General features: G+C 55.5%; 8 protein-coding genes across 8 annotated transcripts in view; 5 read left to right on the top strand and 3 right to left on the bottom strand.

Annotated features, from left to right (window-relative positions):
- Positions 1 to 238: 238 nt before the first annotated feature.
- WHR41_03935 (uncharacterized protein) lies at positions 239 to 1,150 on the top strand (the record flags this gene model as incomplete). Its single annotated transcript, XM_069372541.1, has 1 exon — positions 239 to 1,150. The coding sequence occupies one exon, from the start codon at positions 239 to 241 to the stop codon at positions 1,148 to 1,150; it is 912 nt and encodes a 303-aa protein (XP_069230489.1).
- A 116-nt stretch (positions 1,151 to 1,266) lies between these two features.
- WHR41_03936 (uncharacterized protein) lies at positions 1,267 to 3,690 on the bottom strand (the record flags this gene model as incomplete). The annotated part of the gene is made up of 1 exon (XM_069372542.1): positions 1,267 to 3,690. One exon carries the CDS (start codon positions 3,688 to 3,690, stop codon positions 1,267 to 1,269), a length of 2,424 nt encoding a protein of 807 aa, XP_069230488.1.
- Positions 3,691 to 3,922: 232 nt separating this feature from the next.
- Positions 3,923 to 5,394, top strand: WHR41_03937 (uncharacterized protein). Its single transcript, XM_069372543.1, has 2 exons — positions 3,923 to 4,053; positions 4,105 to 5,394. Exons 1-2 carry the CDS (start codon positions 3,949 to 3,951, stop codon positions 4,678 to 4,680), a joined length of 681 nt encoding a protein of 226 aa, XP_069230487.1. The 5' UTR covers positions 3,923 to 3,948; the 3' UTR covers positions 4,681 to 5,394.
- A 747-nt stretch (positions 5,395 to 6,141) lies between these two features.
- On the top strand, positions 6,142 to 8,859 carry WHR41_03938 (uncharacterized protein). Its single transcript, XM_069372544.1, has 2 exons — positions 6,142 to 7,955; positions 8,008 to 8,859. Exons 1-2 carry the CDS (start codon positions 6,334 to 6,336, stop codon positions 8,576 to 8,578), a joined length of 2,193 nt encoding a protein of 730 aa, XP_069230486.1. The 5' UTR covers positions 6,142 to 6,333; the 3' UTR covers positions 8,579 to 8,859.
- A 393-nt stretch (positions 8,860 to 9,252) lies between these two features.
- On the top strand, positions 9,253 to 11,703 carry WHR41_03939 (uncharacterized protein; the record flags this gene model as incomplete). Its single annotated transcript, XM_069372545.1, has 1 exon — positions 9,253 to 11,703. One exon carries the CDS (start codon positions 9,253 to 9,255, stop codon positions 11,701 to 11,703), a length of 2,451 nt encoding a protein of 816 aa, XP_069230485.1.
- A 105-nt stretch (positions 11,704 to 11,808) lies between these two features.
- WHR41_03940 (uncharacterized protein) lies at positions 11,809 to 13,176 on the bottom strand (the record flags this gene model as incomplete). Its single annotated transcript, XM_069372546.1, has 1 exon — positions 11,809 to 13,176. The coding sequence occupies one exon, from the start codon at positions 13,174 to 13,176 to the stop codon at positions 11,809 to 11,811; it is 1,368 nt and encodes a 455-aa protein (XP_069230611.1).
- Positions 13,177 to 15,413: 2,237 nt separating this feature from the next.
- Positions 15,414 to 17,283, top strand: WHR41_03941 (uncharacterized protein). Its single transcript, XM_069372547.1, has 3 exons — positions 15,414 to 15,685; positions 15,745 to 15,937; positions 15,991 to 17,283. Exons 1-3 carry the CDS (start codon positions 15,656 to 15,658, stop codon positions 17,118 to 17,120), a joined length of 1,353 nt encoding a protein of 450 aa, XP_069230612.1. The 5' UTR covers positions 15,414 to 15,655; the 3' UTR covers positions 17,121 to 17,283.
- A 282-nt stretch (positions 17,284 to 17,565) lies between these two features.
- Positions 17,566 to 18,726, bottom strand: part of WHR41_03942 (uncharacterized protein) — a gene marked incomplete at its 3' end in the record, with an annotated part of 2,585 nt that continues 1,424 nt past the window's right edge. Inside the window, exon 2 of the mRNA XM_069372548.1 lies at positions 17,566 to 18,726. This exon is cut by the window's right edge and continues 690 nt beyond it. Coding sequence (XP_069230609.1) covers positions 17,566 to 18,726 — 1,161 coding nt within the window.

The following is an 18,726-nucleotide window of genomic DNA, read 5'->3' on the forward strand; positions in this document are numbered from 1 at the left end:
CCTAGATATGGATTTGTGTTGATAAAACAGTCTGTGCATTGGCCGCTGTGAAAAGCGAGGAAGAGCGCTGGAGTGAGTAGACCCTGTTGGAGGGGTCATTGGCATGTGACAGCTCCAAGCGCGTGGGCCTCATTGGCCTCTGACCCTGCGACAAACAACACCGCAACAAGTTCCACCTCATTTCTGCTGCGCCCATGGTGAACCGCGGAACTCACCACTGTTCTTCCCTCGGAGGATAATGCCGCCTGCGGCCATGGTGCTTATCGACCTTGTTGAAGACGCTATGCCCTCTCGCGACTACTTCACTCCTCTCCCAGCAGAGACCATTCAGCAGATCGCATCCTACCTATACGCGAGCCACGTCCCCGACAAGGCCAGGCAAGACACCATATCCTCAACCAGGATTCCACCGAAAAGTTCGTCCGATCTCCTCAGCCTCGCCTCCACCTGCAAAACCCTCCACCAGCAAACCAACAACTGGGCGCACCACTTCCTGCACCAACACCGCTCAATTACCAAATACAAAGACTTCAAGACCGCCAAAGCCGCCGCGAAGCAAATCCCGCTCAAAGAGCTTCTGCAATGGTCGAGCAGGAACTGCGTTTTCTGCGGCAAGAAATCCGCGCGCAGCGCGATCCTCATGAATGACCTGCGCTGCTGCCGCGACTGCGACCGCGAGCAATGGCCGAACAAGATCACGAAGACCGAGGCGCTCAAGAAGTTCGACCTGCGGGAGCACCAGATCCTGCCGGGCCAGCACCGCCTGTCGAAGTTGCTTGCGCAGTATCCTGGTGTGCCACCGCTGCGGTACGGCACGTATCGGAGCGCGGGCGTGCTTACGACGATGTTTCTGCAAGAGGATGTAGAGGCTTTCGCGGAACTGGCGCATGGAGATCTGAAGGGGCATTTGAAAAAAAGGGAAGAGGCGAGGTTGCAGAGGCAATTGAAGCGGAAGTTGAAGGCGGATGAAAGGGAGCTTGAGGCTGTGGAGGCTGCTGAGGCTGCGGAGGTTGGCACGTTGAGGGATATGCAAGGGAACCAGGGTGATGCGCGCGAGGTCATTGTGATTGATAATGAGGATTATACGGATGATCGCATTCGCAATGGAGCGAGCGAGGAGATGTTTACGCTCCCGGTCTGGGAGAATTGAACTACGACACATTACGAGTTACGACTGAAAGACTGACGATAGAAATCTCGCGAGAGCGAGAGCTTGGGCAGAAATTATATATAAATAATCGGGCACCGTCCCCCACGACCTCATAGTTAGCCGAGCAGACGTGCGGCCTCAGCTTCCAAGTCATCCATCGTCTCAATCTCTCTTCCGCCTTGGTCGCTCCTATCCGGAATATCACGCTGGAACCACTTCTTCTGCTTCTTCTTCGGCTGCTCCTCTTCAGACTCGCTGGCGTCGTCCGAGCCCGATCCAGCATCCGCAAGGAAATTGGCCATGGCATCGTTATTGTCGCCGCCAAACATGGCACCTTCACCATCGTCACCCTCATCAGACTCCTCAGCCTCCGCCCGCTCCCTCTCCTTGCGCTTCTCCTTCTTAGCTCTCCTCTTCTCCTTGACCAGAGCCTTGTCAGCCACATCTGCCTCGGCAACCCTCTCGGCCTCCTCTTCCAAGAATTTGCGACGTTGGTCTTCTGCTTCGCCGCGAGCGCGAAAATCGTTCTCGTCCTCGAGCTCGTAGAGCTGGTGGGCGTTGCCGTCCTCGTCGAACACGAGCTTTTGACCTTGGCCCTTGAGCTTGAGCAGCTGCTTCTTGGACTTGAGCATCTTCTCTCGTCGCTTGGAGTCCAGCACAAGTCCTTCTTTGGCGCCAGGGATATGGACGGTCTTCGCGTATTCGGGAGCAGATGCTTGGGGCATGGCGTCTGGGTTGTATGTTCCTTCCGCGGGGATGCGCTTCTTGACGTCGAAAAGGTCGTCGTCGGATGCTTGTTCGCCATCCAGGTTGCCGATATCTGCGTCTGAACCTTCGCCCTCGTCCTTGTGACGGATCTTTGCGTAGTGGTCGGCCAAGATGTCTTGGTTTTGGCGCTCGAACATGCGGTCGTACTTCGTCCGGACGCCGTTCTTCTTGTCCTTCGCTCTCTGCTTCGGGTCCTTCTCCTCGTCGCTCCCTTCCTCGGATTCGGAATCGGACATGGCTGCCTGCCGCGATGCGTTCTTCCGTTTCTTGACCTCGTCTGCATCCGCCTTGAGGAACTTGATCTTCGGCGCGCCAGGGAGACCAAGGCTAGCAGCGAACTTCTCCAGTGGGTATTTGTCGAGCTTGAAGATGTCCTTGTCTTTCTGCACGTGCAGACTCCGTACGTAGGAGGCGAATGCCTTCTGACCGAGATATTTGAGCTGAGGATCCTGGAAACACATCGACTGGAGTTGGTTTTTGATGCTGGCTTGCTTCTTTGCGCGGACATTGATGCGTTCTATGGGCACCTTCTTCGCCTCCAATCGCTCGAGCATTCCTTCCTCCTCACTGGGGTCCATGAAGAGGACAGCGCGACCCTCGCGCTCATATCGAGCGGTACGGCCAACGCGGTGGATGTATGTGTCAGCATCTTCTGGGCAGTCCACCTGCACAACCCAGTCTACAGCAGGGAAGTCAAGTCCACGGGCAGCCACGTCGGTCGCGAAGAGACAGCTGTGTTGAGCATTAGAGAACTTAGTCGTGATTTCCAGTCGAGCAGTCTGCTTCTGTCGGCCGTGAAGATGGAGAAGCGGGATACCAGGCTGCATGTGACGGAAGGCCTCGAAAACAAATCGAACCTGCTTTCCAGACGAGAGGAAGACGATAATCTTCGCTTTCTTCGTGTTTTGTATAAATGACCAAAGCGTATCCAGCTTCTCGGGTAGTGGCGTGATAACGTAGTTTTGTTGCAGGTTCTTGGGTGTAGCAGTCGCCGAAGCCTCGTGCACGGAAATGTACTCAGGGTCACGGAGCGACAATCTCGCCAGGTCAGACACTCGTTTCGTCTGCGTCGCACTGAAGAGCATTGTCTGTCTATCCTTCGGCAGATAGTCGACAATCGCATCAACATCTCTTTGGAAACCCATATCCAGAATGCGATCCGCCTCGTCCAGTACCAGCATTTGCAGCATATCCACATTGAACGCCGCCGTCTGACTCAGATGCTGCAGAATCCTTCCCGGTGTGCACACCACAATGTTCATCCTCGTAAGCGCATCCTGCTCTTCCCTCAAACCCTTGCCACCAATAATCAAGCCCGCCGCAAACAGATGCCCTTTCCGTCCAAGCTGTCTCAATACCTCAAAAATTTGAATAGCCAGTTCTCTTGTCGGAGAGATGATCATGGCGCCTAGGCCAGCATCGGATCCGATACATTGTGTACGGTACAGGTTCTCAAGAATAGGAATCAGAAACGCCAGAGTCTTTCCGCTACCAGTCCTCGCCGCACCAAGGATATCAGCACCCTTGAGCGCAGTCGGGATCGCCTTCTTTTGAATGTCCGTCAGTGTCTTGAAGTGTGATGCGGCCAGTCCATCGCGTGTTTCCTGGCTCAGAGGGAGGTCGTCGAACGAGTTGACCGGAGCCTTTGGGTCAAGTTCTTCAACGGCCTTCTGGAGGGTCTCGAGGTTGACTTCGTTGCGTTTCCTCTTGACGCCTCGCGCCTGCTTTTTTGGCTTCGTCGGCCGAGTCCGGCCGCTGATATCGGGTGCCATGCCGGTGTGTGGGAGACGAGCGGTGTCGCGGTCAGTACGCTTCTACTTTCTCAAGCCGCGGCAGCAATCTTCAAGTCGACTTTTGAGCGGGTCTGGCGAAGGAATAAGCGGGGCCGGCCGGCGCTAGCAACTTCGCCGAGGACCGACCCGCAGAGCCGCATCTGATAAGCGTGCGCCGCGGCTTCCCTTTCGCAACTGACGTTGGCAGCGGCGTTTGGCTTGTAACTAATTCACGACAACTGCGGAACACTCGAAACCATGGCAGAGCCTGCACGCGACCTCGAGAAACTCCGCAAGGAGCAGGAGAAAGAGGACGCAGATATCCTTGACGAGCTTGAGAAAGAGTCTAAGGCGTTCGACAAGGTGAGAGCACTCATCAGGTGAGGTACACGTGCGCAAGCTCACTGGCTGCAGGACACAGAGATCGAGCGCATCCTAGCCGCTTTCCGCGCAAATGCCTACGATGTTCTTGATCTCCAACCAGGCGTGCCTGACGAAGACATCAAAAAGACCTACCGCAAAAAGTCGCTGTTGATCCACCCCGACAAGACCCCGAACCCTCGCGCACCGGACGCCTTCGATCGCCTTGCCAATGCTCACCAAACTCTACTTGACGAGAAGAAACGCGAGCGTCTGGACGAGGACATCGCAGATGCTCGCTCGCTGCTCATCCGCGAGCGTAAACTCAGCAGAGACTCAGAAGAAGTCAAAGACCCGGATCGCGAATTCATGAACGCGTGGAAGGAAAAGGTAAAGTTCGTGCTCGTTGACAACGAGGCAAGGAGGCAAAGGCAGGCGCAGGCTGCGATGAGGGACGAAGGCCGTAAGCAGCGTCAGGAGGAAGAGGAGATCGCGGAGCGCAAGCGCAAGCGAGAGCAGAAGGATGAGTGGGAGAAGACGAGAGATGATCGGGTTGGTAACTGGAGGGATTATTCGAAGAAAGATGAACCCAAGAAGACGAAGAAGAAGAAAATGAAGGTCCTCGGATGAGTGATTCTGGAGGAAGCATTTGCGGCATGATGCACGATGTTACGACCACATCGCCCTACGCGCGGTCAGGCGGCTGTGACAGGGCTTAGCGAGGCGTTTGGCGACTTGGAACGAGACAGGTATGGTGTATGGATTGGTCTTTTCTCAATGAGATGCAGCAGAGTGGACTCTCGGATTTCTGGCCGCGAGTGCCGGGTTCAAAGATTCTGGCGCATTGATCGTCACATGTCTCGTGCGCTCTGAAGATGGGAGTGTGATGGCTGAAGCATTCTGCCCTGCACTCGAAGCCAGACAAACACGATGCGTAGAAGTGTCGAAGACAATGCCATATCGCCCGTCAACAACATCATGATCTGCATCCGCTTCCACCCTGAGGTGAATCCAGCAAGACGAAGCCTAGGTAGGAAGGAGGCCAGACCCAAGCGTGCGGAACACCAAGTTTCCGGGACCAGTAAAACTTGCCTAAAACGATTGAGATGCGCGATTGAGGGACGAGAGTACGGTCTGGTGACCACTGATCAACAACGTCTGCAAGGGTCCCTGCTCGAGCCCTGCCTGGTGAAAGTGGGATCTACCGTGAGCCCTGCGAGCGTTGCGTCGTTTCTCAAACCTGAAGCTCCATTCACATGTTCTTCGCTCGTGTGTGTTGGATCAACCGTGTAGCACAAGCAGTCCGATAAAATGCCAATAATACAACACCCACATGTGCGTTTATCGTCTGCAACCAGTGCACATCACTGCATGTGCCGGGGTGCGCCACATTTGGAACAATATTCGGCTAGGCCGACGCCCCAAGCGGCGGCGATGCCAGGACGGCGCGTCACCAGAATCAGTATCCCTGTCGCGCGCATCCTGGAGCTCGTCCTTGATCGCCAGCACTGCGCACTCCTCCAGGCCCCTACTATCTTTAGCCCACCGGCCATACATGATACCGCTCACCACGAACATCGCCTTTTCGCCAAGACGGCAACAATCTTGCTGGCACGCATTTTATCGCTGCGCCGTCGTCGCCGCGCGCCACCTGCCGCCGGCCCAGAGCGGCTTGCCCTCTTTGTTGCCGGCCGCCGTCGCTTCTGGCTGCTTTAGCCGAGACCCCCAGGACCCCCAGCAGAGCACCGACTGCGACAGCGACATTCTGGCGTCACACACGCAAGCGCAGTGCCTTTTACGGCATGATCTGATCGCGACCCGGCGACAAGAGCAATAGGGCTAAGATCCGCATTGGGCGACTATTGCGACGACCAGCCGCGCTCACGCCGCCCGAGCACGCATTGGCCTTTCCACCACCCGAGAAACTGGACCTGTGATCGGCAATCATCTGTAGGCGACCACCGAGGCATACTCATGCACCATCTTTTCGGCGCATAACCACCGTGATTCGCGCAAGGGCGCCTAGGCCGGCCTCTGCGCCATCAATCGCCTACCCTGGCGGCCCAGGAAAATCAGCCTGCGTACTCGCAGGCTGATCTTGCTCCCGCCTATGCCTACCCGTTGACACCCAGCACCTCTGGAGCCCCGACGATCTATCAGCCTAGCTTTGAGCCAGATGTACCCGCTGCCCAGAAGCGCAAGACCCCACCGCATCAGACCGGGACAAAGTCAAGCAAGAAGGTCAAAAGAGTCGGGCCCAAGGCAGACGTCCAGTCTGACCTGATGAACGCCGGCGATGGCGACAACATTGGCGAGGGAAGCAAGCCAAAGCGTGTCCGAACGGGTTGTTTGACCTGCCGAGAGCGTCACTTGAAATGTGACGAAGAGTGGCCGAACTGCCAGAACTGCCGTAAGAGCAGTCGCGAATGTAAGAGAGGGATCAAGTTGAACTTCATCGATACATGGTGCGGCCGCCCGCCGCAGCTCGTGACCTTACACGGAACCAAAGACTGGAGAGTAGAGTTTCTGGACGAATCTAGAGAAATCGCAGACGAGTACGTCGGAGGCACACATGTATATCCTCCATTGGTACAAGCTGCGCAGGTTACACAAACGCGCGACCGTTCTCGTGAGGCTGCGAGTTCATACACAATTCCAGGCCCGAGCGTATTACCACAGCAGGCTCTACCACCGATACAAGGGATTCTTCCTAATACACAACAATCTTACATGGCTCCGGCACCTTTGCAACAGCCGGATATGGGAAGTATGTTCGAGCCCGGCCGTCAAGAGAAATACCAATTCTCGATGCAGCCTCCAAACACGAATGCTGCACGAAATCCCTCGTATGCGTCAACGATGCAAAGCGGTACCTTGTCCGCTCCTATGAACGATTGTCTTCCCATGGAACAGGATCTCAATACGGACGAAAACGAGAAACGCGAGTCTTTGAGCACTGGAGAGGAGACTCTATTCATGCAAGTATTCGTGGAAGAAGTCGGCGTTTGGATGGACAGCATGGATCCGTTGAAGCATTTCTCGCGCCTCTTACCGTTCCATTCGCTCTCGGAGCCGATGCTCTTGAACGCTTTCCTTGCTTGTGGCGCGCGACATCTTACACTCATCAACCCTGTATACACGGAAGAGAAGGCCTTGCACTACTACGACACGGCGACGCGCTATCTCCTCAAGGCCCTCCAGAACCCCAACCGCGACACTGTCATCTGCGCCACCACTGCCGTCATCCTCAATGTGTATGAGATCATGTCTGAACGCGCGCTGCAACGCATGAATCATATCGCTGGAGCTAGAGCGCTGATCAAAGAATGCGGGTGGAATGCCAGGGCGACCGGCATCGGAGCGGCTTGCTTCTGGTTAAACGTTGGGCTTGAAGTCCTGAGTTGTTTGCACTTTAATTGGCAGGTGGCTTGGAATCCGGACGACTGGCTGATCGATATGGACCTGACGCGAGAAGTACACAACGGACGGGAGGAATCTTGGACGCATCGCATGCTCTACATCATTGCCAAGGTCTGCAATTTCCGCTCAACCATGCCTAGATCCATAGAGCCGAATCATCGAGACGAGCAAATCCGGACACAGCAGCGCTACGAGGAGTGGACGCGGCTGAAAGGCATGGCTGATGCCTGGAACGACGCAATCCCTAGGACCATGCACCCAATGGCTTACGTGAACCCATTCCAGACGAGCTCGAAGTCGTGTTTTCCGGAAGTTTGGTTGATCAAGCGGACTTCAATTGTGGCGAGGCTGTTCTACCACACTGCAATGTTGCTCTTATCGCAAATCAATCCTTACATGAGTGTGACAGTGCCAGGCGAGATGGCGGACATGCAGAGCAGACACGCGCAGATGATCTGTGGTATTACTGCTCATGTCAAAGATCGGTAGGTCTTATACCCCCACGCCACCAAATTCTTATACTGACAGCCTCTGCAGCGGCGTCGCTTCTATCGCCATCCGCTCGCTCGCTCACGCGGGCGAAGTCCTCACTGACCGTCGGGAGCAGGAGGAGGTAATGCAGATCTTCGAGAAAATCAACAAGGAGACCGGTTGGCGCATAGGGTTCGTGTATAAAGAGCTCAAAGAGAAATGGGGATGGGCGGAGGAACCCTCACCCGCACAAATGGCGCAGACCCACACCGCAGCCCAGCGCGAAAAGGAGCGGCAGGAGCAGGAGCAGGAGCAACAGCTACAGCAGGCTCAGCGACACCAGCAGCAGCAAAGCATGCAGCTACAGCAGGGCTTCGACTTCAACGCGCAGAACGTCGCGCAGAACATGTCGCTGCCTGCTGTCCAGCTCACTCCTCCTCAACACCAGCCGCCACCACAGCAACAGCCACCGGCAGGCGCAGCAGGCAAACAGAACAAAAAGCCGCCTCCGGGTATTCCTAATCCGATGTACGCGAAGGCAGACTTCAACCTGCCGCAGCATCCTTACCAGAACTTCTACGTGGCACCGAGCTCCGGGTACGGGCATGCGCAGGGCGGCTACTGGTGGAACTCGTAGGGGAGATCACGCCCAATGGCTGCGGATGCATGATTCAAGATTCGAGTCCTGGAGGTGTCGCTATCGATTTACAGAACTTTAGGTCTCTCGCTTTTGAAAATGCTGAGCTTAGCGTGGAGTTTTCCAGCGGCTACGGATGATTTTTGACGATATGGGTTGGATTTGGGGGCGCGTGTTTCTTTGGATACCCAGCAGGCTCGTGACGAGACCGACGAGCGGACGCGCGAGACCTTTGGACTGTGACTCAAGAATTTCGTATTGATGTTCGATGATCGAGCAGACTTACCAAATGTTGCATGACCGTGAAAGATCCAGTGTCTATATGTATGATCCGCCTTGTGTTGTTTACAGTGACGTTTTGCCTCGGCAAGTTCAGCAGAGTTTCTGGGGTCGAGCTAAAGTACTACGGAGTCTCAATGCAAGTATGGCACTACCTCCTCGAATGTATTGCCCTTGTTCACGAAATAACTTCATCGCTGGCTGCATGCCGATATCGCGCACCGTAAATTATACAACACCCTCAAGATAAGCTCGCATGGCTCCTTGATCTCCTCGGGTATCGCGTCCTCGGAGAACCGGCCATCCTCGATCCTACACCGCGCGCTCAACGAGGCCAATACATGGAAGGTGCTATGCAATATCTTGAAGACTTCTTCGACTGAAAGAAGAACAATATGTCGAACCCAAAGAATTCGCAGTCCGCTGCCTCAGCAGCGGAAGCGACCGACACCGCACCTCCCGATCTCTCCCTTCAAGGCAGCACCCTCACCCTTCACCCGCCCAGCGTCTTCGCCCCTTCGCCGGAAGAACACGAGCTCCTCGAGCCGTACTCGCGTTTCCGCCAGGCGCCCATCAACGCTCTTGCGGAGCTCGGTCAGCACATTTCGGGGACAGGATGGCGCAGCTACGATCGCATCGTGGGGCAGGAGATCTTCTACCCTGGTTTCAGCGAGCGAATGAAGAGCATGGTCATGCAGCAGCAGAAGCTGCGGGGCAAAATTGGGGAGTTGGCGGCGAAGAGGCTTGAGACTGAGCTGCTCGAAGGCAGGCTGGGGCCTTTGGGTCTGGAGGGTGAGCAGGAGGAGTGGAAGAGCAAGAGAGAAAGCAGACGGAGAGAACTGAACGAGCAATTGAGCAGCGTGGCGGAAGAGTGGACGGACAGCATGATCTGCAAGATGGATTCGAGATACTTCATCCGCGGAGCGTATTACCTGGCAACGCAGCTCTTGACTAGAGCGTACCACCAGGGTATCCACGTCAACAGCGAGGAAGTGCTGAGGCTCCGGCGCGTCGCCGAAGAGGCTGCGGAGAAGAAGCAGAGCATCATCTTCTTGCCCTGCCATCGCTCGCACGTGGATTACGTGAGCTTGCAGGTGATATGCTACAGGCTGGGACTGGCGCTGCCGACGGTTGTTGCGGGCGACAACCTAAACTTCCCTGTGGTCGGTTCTTTCTTGCAACATGCCGGTGCAATGTGGATTCGGAGAAGCTTTGGAGATGATCAGCTGTACCAGACGCTGGTGCAGTCGTATATCGATACACTGTTGCAGAACGGCCACAACCTGGAATGCTTCATCGAAGGCGGCCGATCGAGGACTGGGAAGCTATTACAGCCAAAGTTCGGCATCCTGAGCTTTGTTCTGGACAGTGTACTGACTGGGAGTGTCGACGACTGCATCATATGTCCCGTCAGCACGCAGTACGACAAAGTCATCGAGGTTGACTCTTACGTCTCGGAACTGCTTGGTCAGCCAAAGTCAAAAGAAGGTCTTTTTCAATTCCTCTCGGCTTCGAATGTGCTGTCGTTGAAGCTTGGTCGTGTTGATATGCGCTTCCACGAGCCATGGAGTCTACGAGGATTTGTTACTGAGCAGCAAACAAGACTCTCGAAGCAGCCTCCAGATGTCCAAAGTACACACGATGCCATGCTACGCCGCCGCATACTCACCACTCTCGGATACCGAGTCCTGAAGGAAATCAACGATGTCAGCGTTGTCATGCCCACCGCGCTCGTGGGCACCGTTCTTCTCACCTTGCGTGGTCGTGGCGTGGGTAAGAGCGAGCTGGTCCGTCGCGTCAACTGGCTAAGCGATCGCGTGCGTGCACAGAAAGGCCGTCTGGCGCATTTCTCCACTACAAATACAGAAGCTGTCGTTCAGCGTGCGCTGGAGGTGCTAGGGCCGCAGCTTGTCGGCAGGGTAGAAGGTTTGCCTGAAGAGACGTTCTACGCCGAAGACCGCTTCCAGCTCAGCTTCTACCGCAACATGACTATCCATCTGTTTGTATCGCAAGCTTTGGTTTGCGCGGCGCTATACCTCAAGGTCAAACTCGGAGGCGGAGAAGAGACACAGAGAATCAGCTACGAGGCGCTCAGAGAGTACGTGCTGTTCCTATCGCAGCTTTTCAGAGCAGAGTTCATCTTCGACACGCGTCCGCTGGACGAGAATCTCCGAGATACACTACAGTCGCTCGAACACGACAAAGTCGTCAGAACCTCAAAGGCAGAGAACGGCGCCGTCTCCATCGAGCTCCACCCCGAGGAGCGCGCCACGGGGCGTGAGAACTACGACTTCTACTGCTTCCTCATCTGGCCCTACATCGAAGCAGCCTGGCTCGGTGCCGTCTCCCTCTTCATGCTCGTGCCACCGTCCTCTACTCCCGGCTCAGAAGTCTGGGTCGACTTCAAGCAAGCGCAGGACCACGCGCAGATCCTGGGCAAGACGCTTTACCACCAAGGCGATCTGAGCTACTTCGAAGCCGTCAACAAGGAAGCGCTCCGGAACGCTTTCGCGCGGCAAGCAGAGGAGGGCATCATTCTCGTCTCGCGCTCGAAGGAGGCGAAAGCGCAGCCGAGGGTGCGGTTGGCTTCTGCATGGATGCCGCAGCGTGACGGTGAGGGTCGGTTGAAAGCTGAGGGCAAGCTGTGGGAGTTCTGCGAGAAGATTTCGCAGGGCAGGAGGGAGGGCAAGAACCGCAGGGATGGCGCCACTGTCAGGACAAGGGTGCTGGGGTTGGCGGATGTAGTGGGCAGGGCGTTGTGGGAGGATGCATCCGAGCAGGTGAATGGAGTGGGGAATGGCAAAAGTAAAAGGAGGAGGGGGCTCGGAGAGGTGGCGAGGTTGTAGAGTTGGATGGCACTGGCGGACTACATACTTGTACTGTGTAGTCGATACGATAGAATGTCGTTACGAGATATGATTTCTGTAGATATCGCGATTTCCGCATTTTGCTCACTTCAGCGCGATAAGCGGCTGGAATGCCCTCACGAAAGCCTCCACGTTCTCGACGAACCCAGCAAGATCCTTGTCCGTCAGCGCAAGGCTAAGGGCGAGGAACCCACGCCTCGCCATATAATAGCCGTGCTCGAGCATGAAAAGATGCAGACAGTCTCCAAGCTCCGTCAAAGGCTTACCGAAGTCTTCAGGACAAGTGATGTCTGTTGCAGGAGTAAAGGAGACGTTCATGATCGATCCAAGGCCAGTCCATTTCATGAGTGTGCCTTTACTCACATCCTCCAGCTGCTTGCGAAGTTTCTCGCCACGATCATGCAGCGCTTTTGCCTTCTCAGGCGTGAAGATTTGTTCCATGCCAACGCGTCCAGCAGCCATGGTGAGCACATTATTGTTGAAAGTGCCGGCGTGCGCTAGGGCGTTCTTCTTCCGCGGATCGAAGAGCTCCATGATCTCGCGCCGGCCACCGAAAGCACCGAAGGACATTCCGCCGCCGATCCACTTGCCCAGAGTGGTGAGATCTGGCCTGTTCTCTGGCGTGAGTTGGGATTGTATGCCGCTGCCACTGTACATCCGCGAGGTCATGACTTCGTCGTATATCAGGACAGCTCCCCGCTCGTTGGCGACCTTTCTAAGGCCCTCCAAGAAGGATGGCTCGCCAGGAATCGCTCCTCCGGATCCTATCATAGGCTCGACGATGATGGCGGCCACGTCGTCCCGATTCTCCGGTAATTCTGCAAGGTCTTTGACGGAATCGATCGAGTTGTACCGCGCGATGAGATACTCATGCGGGGCGTTGACGGGACTGCTGACGCCAGCTTTGAAACTGAACGCGCCGCCGTGATAGCCTCCGCTGAAGACCACGATTTTCTTTCGACCGGTGTAAGCCTTGGCCGCTGCTAGTGCCATGAGCGTCGCTTCTGTGCCAGAGTTGGTGAAACGCAACAGCTCCATGTTCGGACTAAAGCGTGTCTTGATGGCTTTCGCCAAGTGAGCTTCATCCTCGTGATGAGAGCCAAAGCTGAGGCCTCTGTCGACGGCAGATTTTATAGCGTTGGTGATCAAGGGTTCCGAGTGTCCGTAGAGGCCTGCTGTATATTCGCCAAGCATGTCGATGTAGGAGTGGCCGTCAGCATCGTGTAGTCGAGCTCCCTCGGCATACTTGATTGAGAGAGGGTATGGTGCGTAAAATAGCACTGAGCGAGTGTTTCCACCTGGGAGTGACTCGGTGGCGGATTTATAGATGGAATGAGAAGTAGGATGGCGGTGAATGTATGCCTCTTCCAGTTGAGTGTATGCATCTGCGACTGATTTGTCGAGATGACCCTTCACCGGGGCCTGAATGGTTGTGGTGAGAGACTCCATCATGGTGGCCATTATTCAGATTGCGAGGCACTAATTCTTTGTCAGTGACCCCAGCTTGCTAAGTGTTCATCCACTTATATGGGCAGTCGTCTTGTAATGCTGCTGTTGGACTCAGGGCGTAGGGCGTGTGGCACGAGATGAAGTCGGGCCAATGAGACCCCGCAGCTTCTTCCATTCTGTCCAAAGTGGGACTGCGTGCAAGGTCGGAGTAAAGATTATTGATAAGTACACCATGCCAGGACCAAATCAAAATTGAATTGTATAGCACGTTTGTCGCAGACTCGTGCTTACACGCGATCCAGCCCGTGCTTGTGCGCTGCCTGACAGCATTTTCTGCGTACAAGGTTTCACCATGTATACCAGCAGTGCATCCATCCGTCTGCAAAGTAGCGAAAGACGAGGAATGCCGCGTGAACAATGCACCGTGCGACAAAGACAAGGCACGACATGTCGTGACCATTTCCGACACCATGAACACCATGTACGCCCCCAAAGGCCAACCCAAATGACTCCACGTGGACCAATAAAACCATCCGACCGTGCATGCGAAAGAGTAGCGCATTGTGAAAGCATCCTTCATCGTAACTGCATAATCACATGGGGTTGATATCATCGCATCTTGCCCCAAGGCGACTTGGAGCTGAAGTGGTCGCTATACCACGCGCGGATGTCCTTCCAGCGCCATGAGCTGGGCATGAGCTGACCCTCCGAGACGCGAGGCATCGCGGTCTAATTCGAAGCGTTGTTGTGGGTGCTGAAGATCAATGCAGTGCAAGCAAGTGGTGTCAGACAATCTACGTCTGCTGTCAGTGTGGCGCCCGTGGAAGTCAGTGCGTTGGGGCCCAGGACATCATGATGACTTACACGTTTGCGTCGAGTAAGGAACGATACTTGGACTAGTTGATGGTGTGCTGCAGAAAAACGCGTCGAGAGCGAAGATATGTATCTGAACAGCTCTAGACTTGGACTCGGATGTCCGACTACGGACCATCTTTTTACAATGACCTACCATACACGGCCAAGAGCCTGAAGACGCGACCAAGACACGTATTTGCAGATATGCCTGCTGGACGGTCGATGTTTCAGAGGACTTCGCATAAGAGCGTCCGCCAATGAGTGGTCAGCAAACGCAAAAGGTCGATGCCAGGACGGAGATGGACCGAAAACATCGATTCTTAGCATATGCAGGCATTCATCTGCTAACGGCAAGGCCTGTTAGATTGGTGGGGTGTGAGGAAAGTGGATAGGACGGAGCTCCGAAAGTGATGAGTTCATCGGATGCGAGCTTTTTGCTGTGCAACGGACGCAGCAGAGGGTCGAGGATACATAGGTCTGCATGTGCATGACAAAGGCGAATCGTAGCTGCCGATGACGGTACTTCGCATGCATATTGGTGTCGCAACCGCGCTCAGCAGGCGTTTGTCGGTGTTTGTATGGTTCGCGACGGTTTGCGCACGTTGGTACAAATGCAGGATGTCCTTGAAAGTACCGGGATTGAGACAGACACGTTATGTGACTCTGAGGAACGGTTGAGCTGGATGTTTCTGTGATGACAGCGAGACAATCATTTGCGACTGCCATTTCCTTTCAGCTTGGGACAATTTTCGCGAAACACTTCTCGACTTTTACGATAGTTCAAGTTCACCTCCTGTGGCTGCTAATGATCTCGGCGAGGACGGCAAGGAGGCGGCAGGAGGCTGTCCAGGGGAAGACTCGTGATAGGAATGGCTGGCACTACTGACGCGCTCCGAATGCTTGTCTGCGTGATCCGCGAGCATTGGCCACCGCGGGGAGGCTGGGACGTGAGACATCGTTTCGTTGGACTCGTTCTGCGCCTATTGCCGCCGTGCTTGGATATACAGCAACGGTGCAGGCAAAACGGCGTGCGCAAGCAGAGCTGTGCCATGCAAGGCGACGGTACCACGACGTGTTCGCCAACAAGCCCGAGGAAGTCAGCATGCAAGAGGTCGCCGTGTCAGAACGCCGGCCACCGACGCGACACGGCAGGGTTGTCTGGTACAGAGTCTAAAGCCTCGTCATCGACTGCTGCTGCCCCAGGATCTCAGTGATCCTGCGCCCAAAACGGGAGATGATGGGCCAGTGGCCGCGGCTCCCCAACGGCCACATGCCTTGACTTTGCCCGACCCACACTTCCTATAGCCCAGCGAGTCTATCTGCCGCCTGCTTCGACAGCACTGGCGTGACTGGGCAGGGAAACGGCTCCAGAACAGCCATGTTGTGCTCCATAGTATTACTCGCCCGCCGTTCTGACCGCGCATCACGGAGCTCTCTGCCACCGATGGTTCCCGCGTGTCTTAGTAGTGCGCGTTCTGCCTCATAGTTCATAGACGTCCTACCGTCTTCGCATGCAGTGAGACCCTTTGCTTTTCTCTTGGCCTACTACGTCGCTCTTCCCGTCTTGTTGTTGGACAGCATCTGACTCCGGCTCCTGCGAGCAAGTCGACCTTGGGATCCCAGCAACATGTCGTCCACGCCTACTGGAGGTCAAGGAGTACGACGCGTTTGCTATACACGGTGTCGATGAACTCAAGTCACTAACACAACTCACAGCTGCCCCCACAAGATGGCCCGCCGTATCGGCCAACATCACAAGCTCTGGGCCAAGTGCCATCGATCATCCCGGACGTCCCGATTAATGCTGTCTTCCTCTTGTTCTTCATTCTGGGCGGTGCGGGACATATGTTCCTGCTGAAGAGAAATGGCCGGAACGGAAAGAAGTTCGGCATCAATGGCATGATATTCGGTGTGTTTGGGAAGTGAAATGGTGTTGATTGCACAAAACTGACATGCCCTCAGGTTTCTGCGTAACACGTGTATTAGCGACGACATTGCGCATCGCATGGGCGAATTATCCACGAAACATCCAGGTCGCCATGGCCGCCATGATTTTCGTATACGCCGGTGTTATCCTGCTGTTTATCGCCAATCTGTTCTTCGCACAACGCATTGTTCGTGCGCAACATCCGCACTTTGGCTGGTCGAAACCATTCAGCATCGGCTTGCCGATCCTTCTGTTCATCATCATAGGAACTATCCTGTGTCTGATCGCGGCAGTCATCTTGGAGTTCTACTCGCTCAGTGACTCGATACACACAGCCGTTCGCGACATCCAGATCTACGGCTCCACGCTATACTCTGTGGTCGCGTTTCTTCCCATCCCAATCGTCGGCATCTCGACCCTCGCGCGCCAGCACCCCAAGATTAAGCACACGCAAACCATCGACAAGTTCGGAGAAGGATCCATGACCGCGAAGGTCGTAATCTGCCTCTTCTCCGCCGTCCTGCTCACCCTCGGCGCCGCCTACCGCGCAGGCACTACCTGGCTCCCGCCTGTGGAAAACATGGTTCAAGGACGACCGGTGGAAGGCCCCTGGTACTTCTCGCGCGGCTCCTTCTACGCCTTCAACTTCAGCATCGAGATTTTCATGGTGTGGTTCTGGCTCGCCGTGCGCATCGACAAGCGCTTCATCATTCCCAATGGCGCCAAGGGCCCCTACTCGTACGGCAGCGGGTTCGTCTTCGCCGGCGAGCGCGGCAACGAGAAGCCTCAGCTTGGTGTGCGCGACTCCACCCGACACCTCACAGGCTCGCAGACCACAGGCTTCAACTCCGCGCGCGGTTCGCGTGTCTCCTGGGCCACAGGCCCTGGCAGCCGACGCAGCAGCTTGGGCGCCGCCAGTCGCGCGTCCTGGGGCGGTATTTCTCGCGAAAACGTCGCGGCGGGCTTCGGCGAGGACGGCGCTGAGGTGCCATATTTGTCGGACGAGGAAGCGGGCGGCCACGGCGGCGACTTTACCATCGACGGTGTCGACCAGGAGATGGGGTGGGATCCGAAGAGCGGCAAGTGGGCGCTCAGGCCTGTGTCCGGGCCGCCTCCCATGTCGCCTGCGATGATGCGGCCACTCAGCACGGCTGATGCCGTATAATCTCGAGAGCCCCTTCACTCTGTTCTGGTGGCCCGGCGCATCGGACGAGACCGCTCAAAAAGCCATGATCATCTCACGACGGGCGTGGCGCACGGCATTCCTTCTTTCCGAACATTGAATCCATCTGGATTCGGGTAAGAAAACGAATTTCCTTCATTTCATTTTCTTAACAGTCGATAGAACCTGCAGCTGCTTCTTGCACAACATTGTCGCAATATTATTGGTGTACAGAACCGGGCGCTTGCTTTGGAGGTGGCACAATCAGTCTATACCTTAATTTCCTTAATCCTAACCTTATCTTATCACAGACGCCGCCTTCCACTTTGCTTACAGTAATAGTAGTACAATGCTTTCAGCAGCATGTTGCGGTGTACAATCAAACTTCTCGGAACGTGCCATAACGATTTTGCGAAGATTCACTAAACAACGATGCCCGCTCTGCGAGTCAAGCGGTAGCGTCCTCGTCTTTCTCTTTCTTTGCGAGATGCAGCCTCCTGGCCCACTTGTCTTTGCTCTTGATGGCCGCGCGTTTCGTGCGGCCCCAGGGGTAGTTTATGGGCGACTCGCCACCGGTGAAGATGAAGAAGTCGTAGATGCCCGCGCCGACGAAGGCGCCGCAGAGACTGCCGGCGAAAGGACCGTAGAACCAGTAGGGATCGGTGAAGAGCTGCCCGCCGTAGCCGAGGCAGAGGAGGGCAAGACGAGGACCGAAGTCACGGGATGGGTTGAGAGCCATGCCGGTGTTAAAGGAGAAGGCGAAGGTCAGGGCTGTGATGACAAGGCCGACAATGAAAGAGTTCATACCAGCACCAGGCGGGGCGTTCTGGTCGTCACCGAGAGCCATGATGGTGATAACGAGGAAGACGGTGCCGACGAACTCGTTGAAGAAAGCTGTGGCTGTGTCGACGTACGATTGGCCAGGGTTGGTCACGAAGCTGCCGATGACACCGGCGTTGCCGTTGGTCGCGATGTAATTTTGAATCGCGGCATAGTAGAGACCGTAGGCGATGAAGGGAGCAATAAAAGCACCGAGGAACTGGCCGGCCCAGAATTCGGGCATCTTGCGCTTGGGAAAACCACGATAGAACCACAGGGTCATCGTCAGGGTTGGATTGAGATGGGCACCAGAAATACCACCGGAAACGTAGATGGCAATCATCGTCGCAAAGCCCCAGGCCCAGTTCAGGGTGTTGGGGTTACCATTACCAGCAGCAAGGACAGACAAGTTTGCGGAGAGGCCCAAAGTGAGCTGAACGATCGTGCCAAGCATCTCGGCGAGACCTTCGCGGTATTCGGTGCGCCAGACAGACCATGTCGTGTGGTTGTTGAATACTTCATCTTCCATCATGTTCTCCAGCAAAGGCTCCATCTCTTCCGGGAACTTTTCATTCTCGTCCAAATCGCTCTCACCATCGGGATCAATCGTGCTGACCGATGCATGGTCGGCGTGGCTCGTAGTAGCCGGCTGCTCGCCCTGTCCACCTCCGGCGCTGTACTCTGGAGGTCCTTCGCTGGGTCCCGCTTTACCGGGGCGCCTGCCATCTTCTTCCTCCGAATCAGGCTCCTCCTCTTCGTAAGTAGTGGACAAATGCCCTTGACGACGCTC

The sequence above is a fragment of the Cladosporium halotolerans genome (genome assembly GCF_011745625.1).
Source record: "Cladosporium halotolerans strain TM138-S3 chromosome Unknown Sca10, whole genome shotgun sequence".
In the NCBI taxonomy this organism is placed as follows: domain Eukaryota; kingdom Fungi; phylum Ascomycota; class Dothideomycetes; order Cladosporiales; family Cladosporiaceae; genus Cladosporium; species Cladosporium halotolerans.

Excerpts from the sequence above, each read along its gene's own strand:
- WHR41_03941 (XM_069372547.1), top strand. The coding sequence starts at position 15,656 with ATGTCGTCCACGCCTACTGGAGGTCAAGGA. Across the intron at positions 15,686-15,744 it reads CGCCTACTGGAGGTCAAGGA|CTGCCCCCACAAGATGGCCC; the intron begins GTACGACGCGTT and ends CACAACTCACAG. Across the intron at positions 15,938-15,990 it reads CATCAATGGCATGATATTCG|GTTTCTGCGTAACACGTGTA; the intron begins GTGTGTTTGGGA and ends ACATGCCCTCAG.
- WHR41_03938 (XM_069372544.1), top strand. The coding sequence starts at position 6,334 with ATGAACGCCGGCGATGGCGACAACATTGGCGAGGGAAGCAAGCCAAAG. Across the intron at positions 7,956-8,007 it reads ACTGCTCATGTCAAAGATCG|CGGCGTCGCTTCTATCGCCA; the intron begins GTAGGTCTTATA and ends CAGCCTCTGCAG.
- WHR41_03937 (XM_069372543.1), top strand. The coding sequence starts at position 3,949 with ATGGCAGAGCCTGCACGCGACCTCGAGAAACTCCGCAAGGAGCAGGAG. Across the intron at positions 4,054-4,104 it reads AGTCTAAGGCGTTCGACAAG|GACACAGAGATCGAGCGCAT; the intron begins GTGAGAGCACTC and ends CACTGGCTGCAG.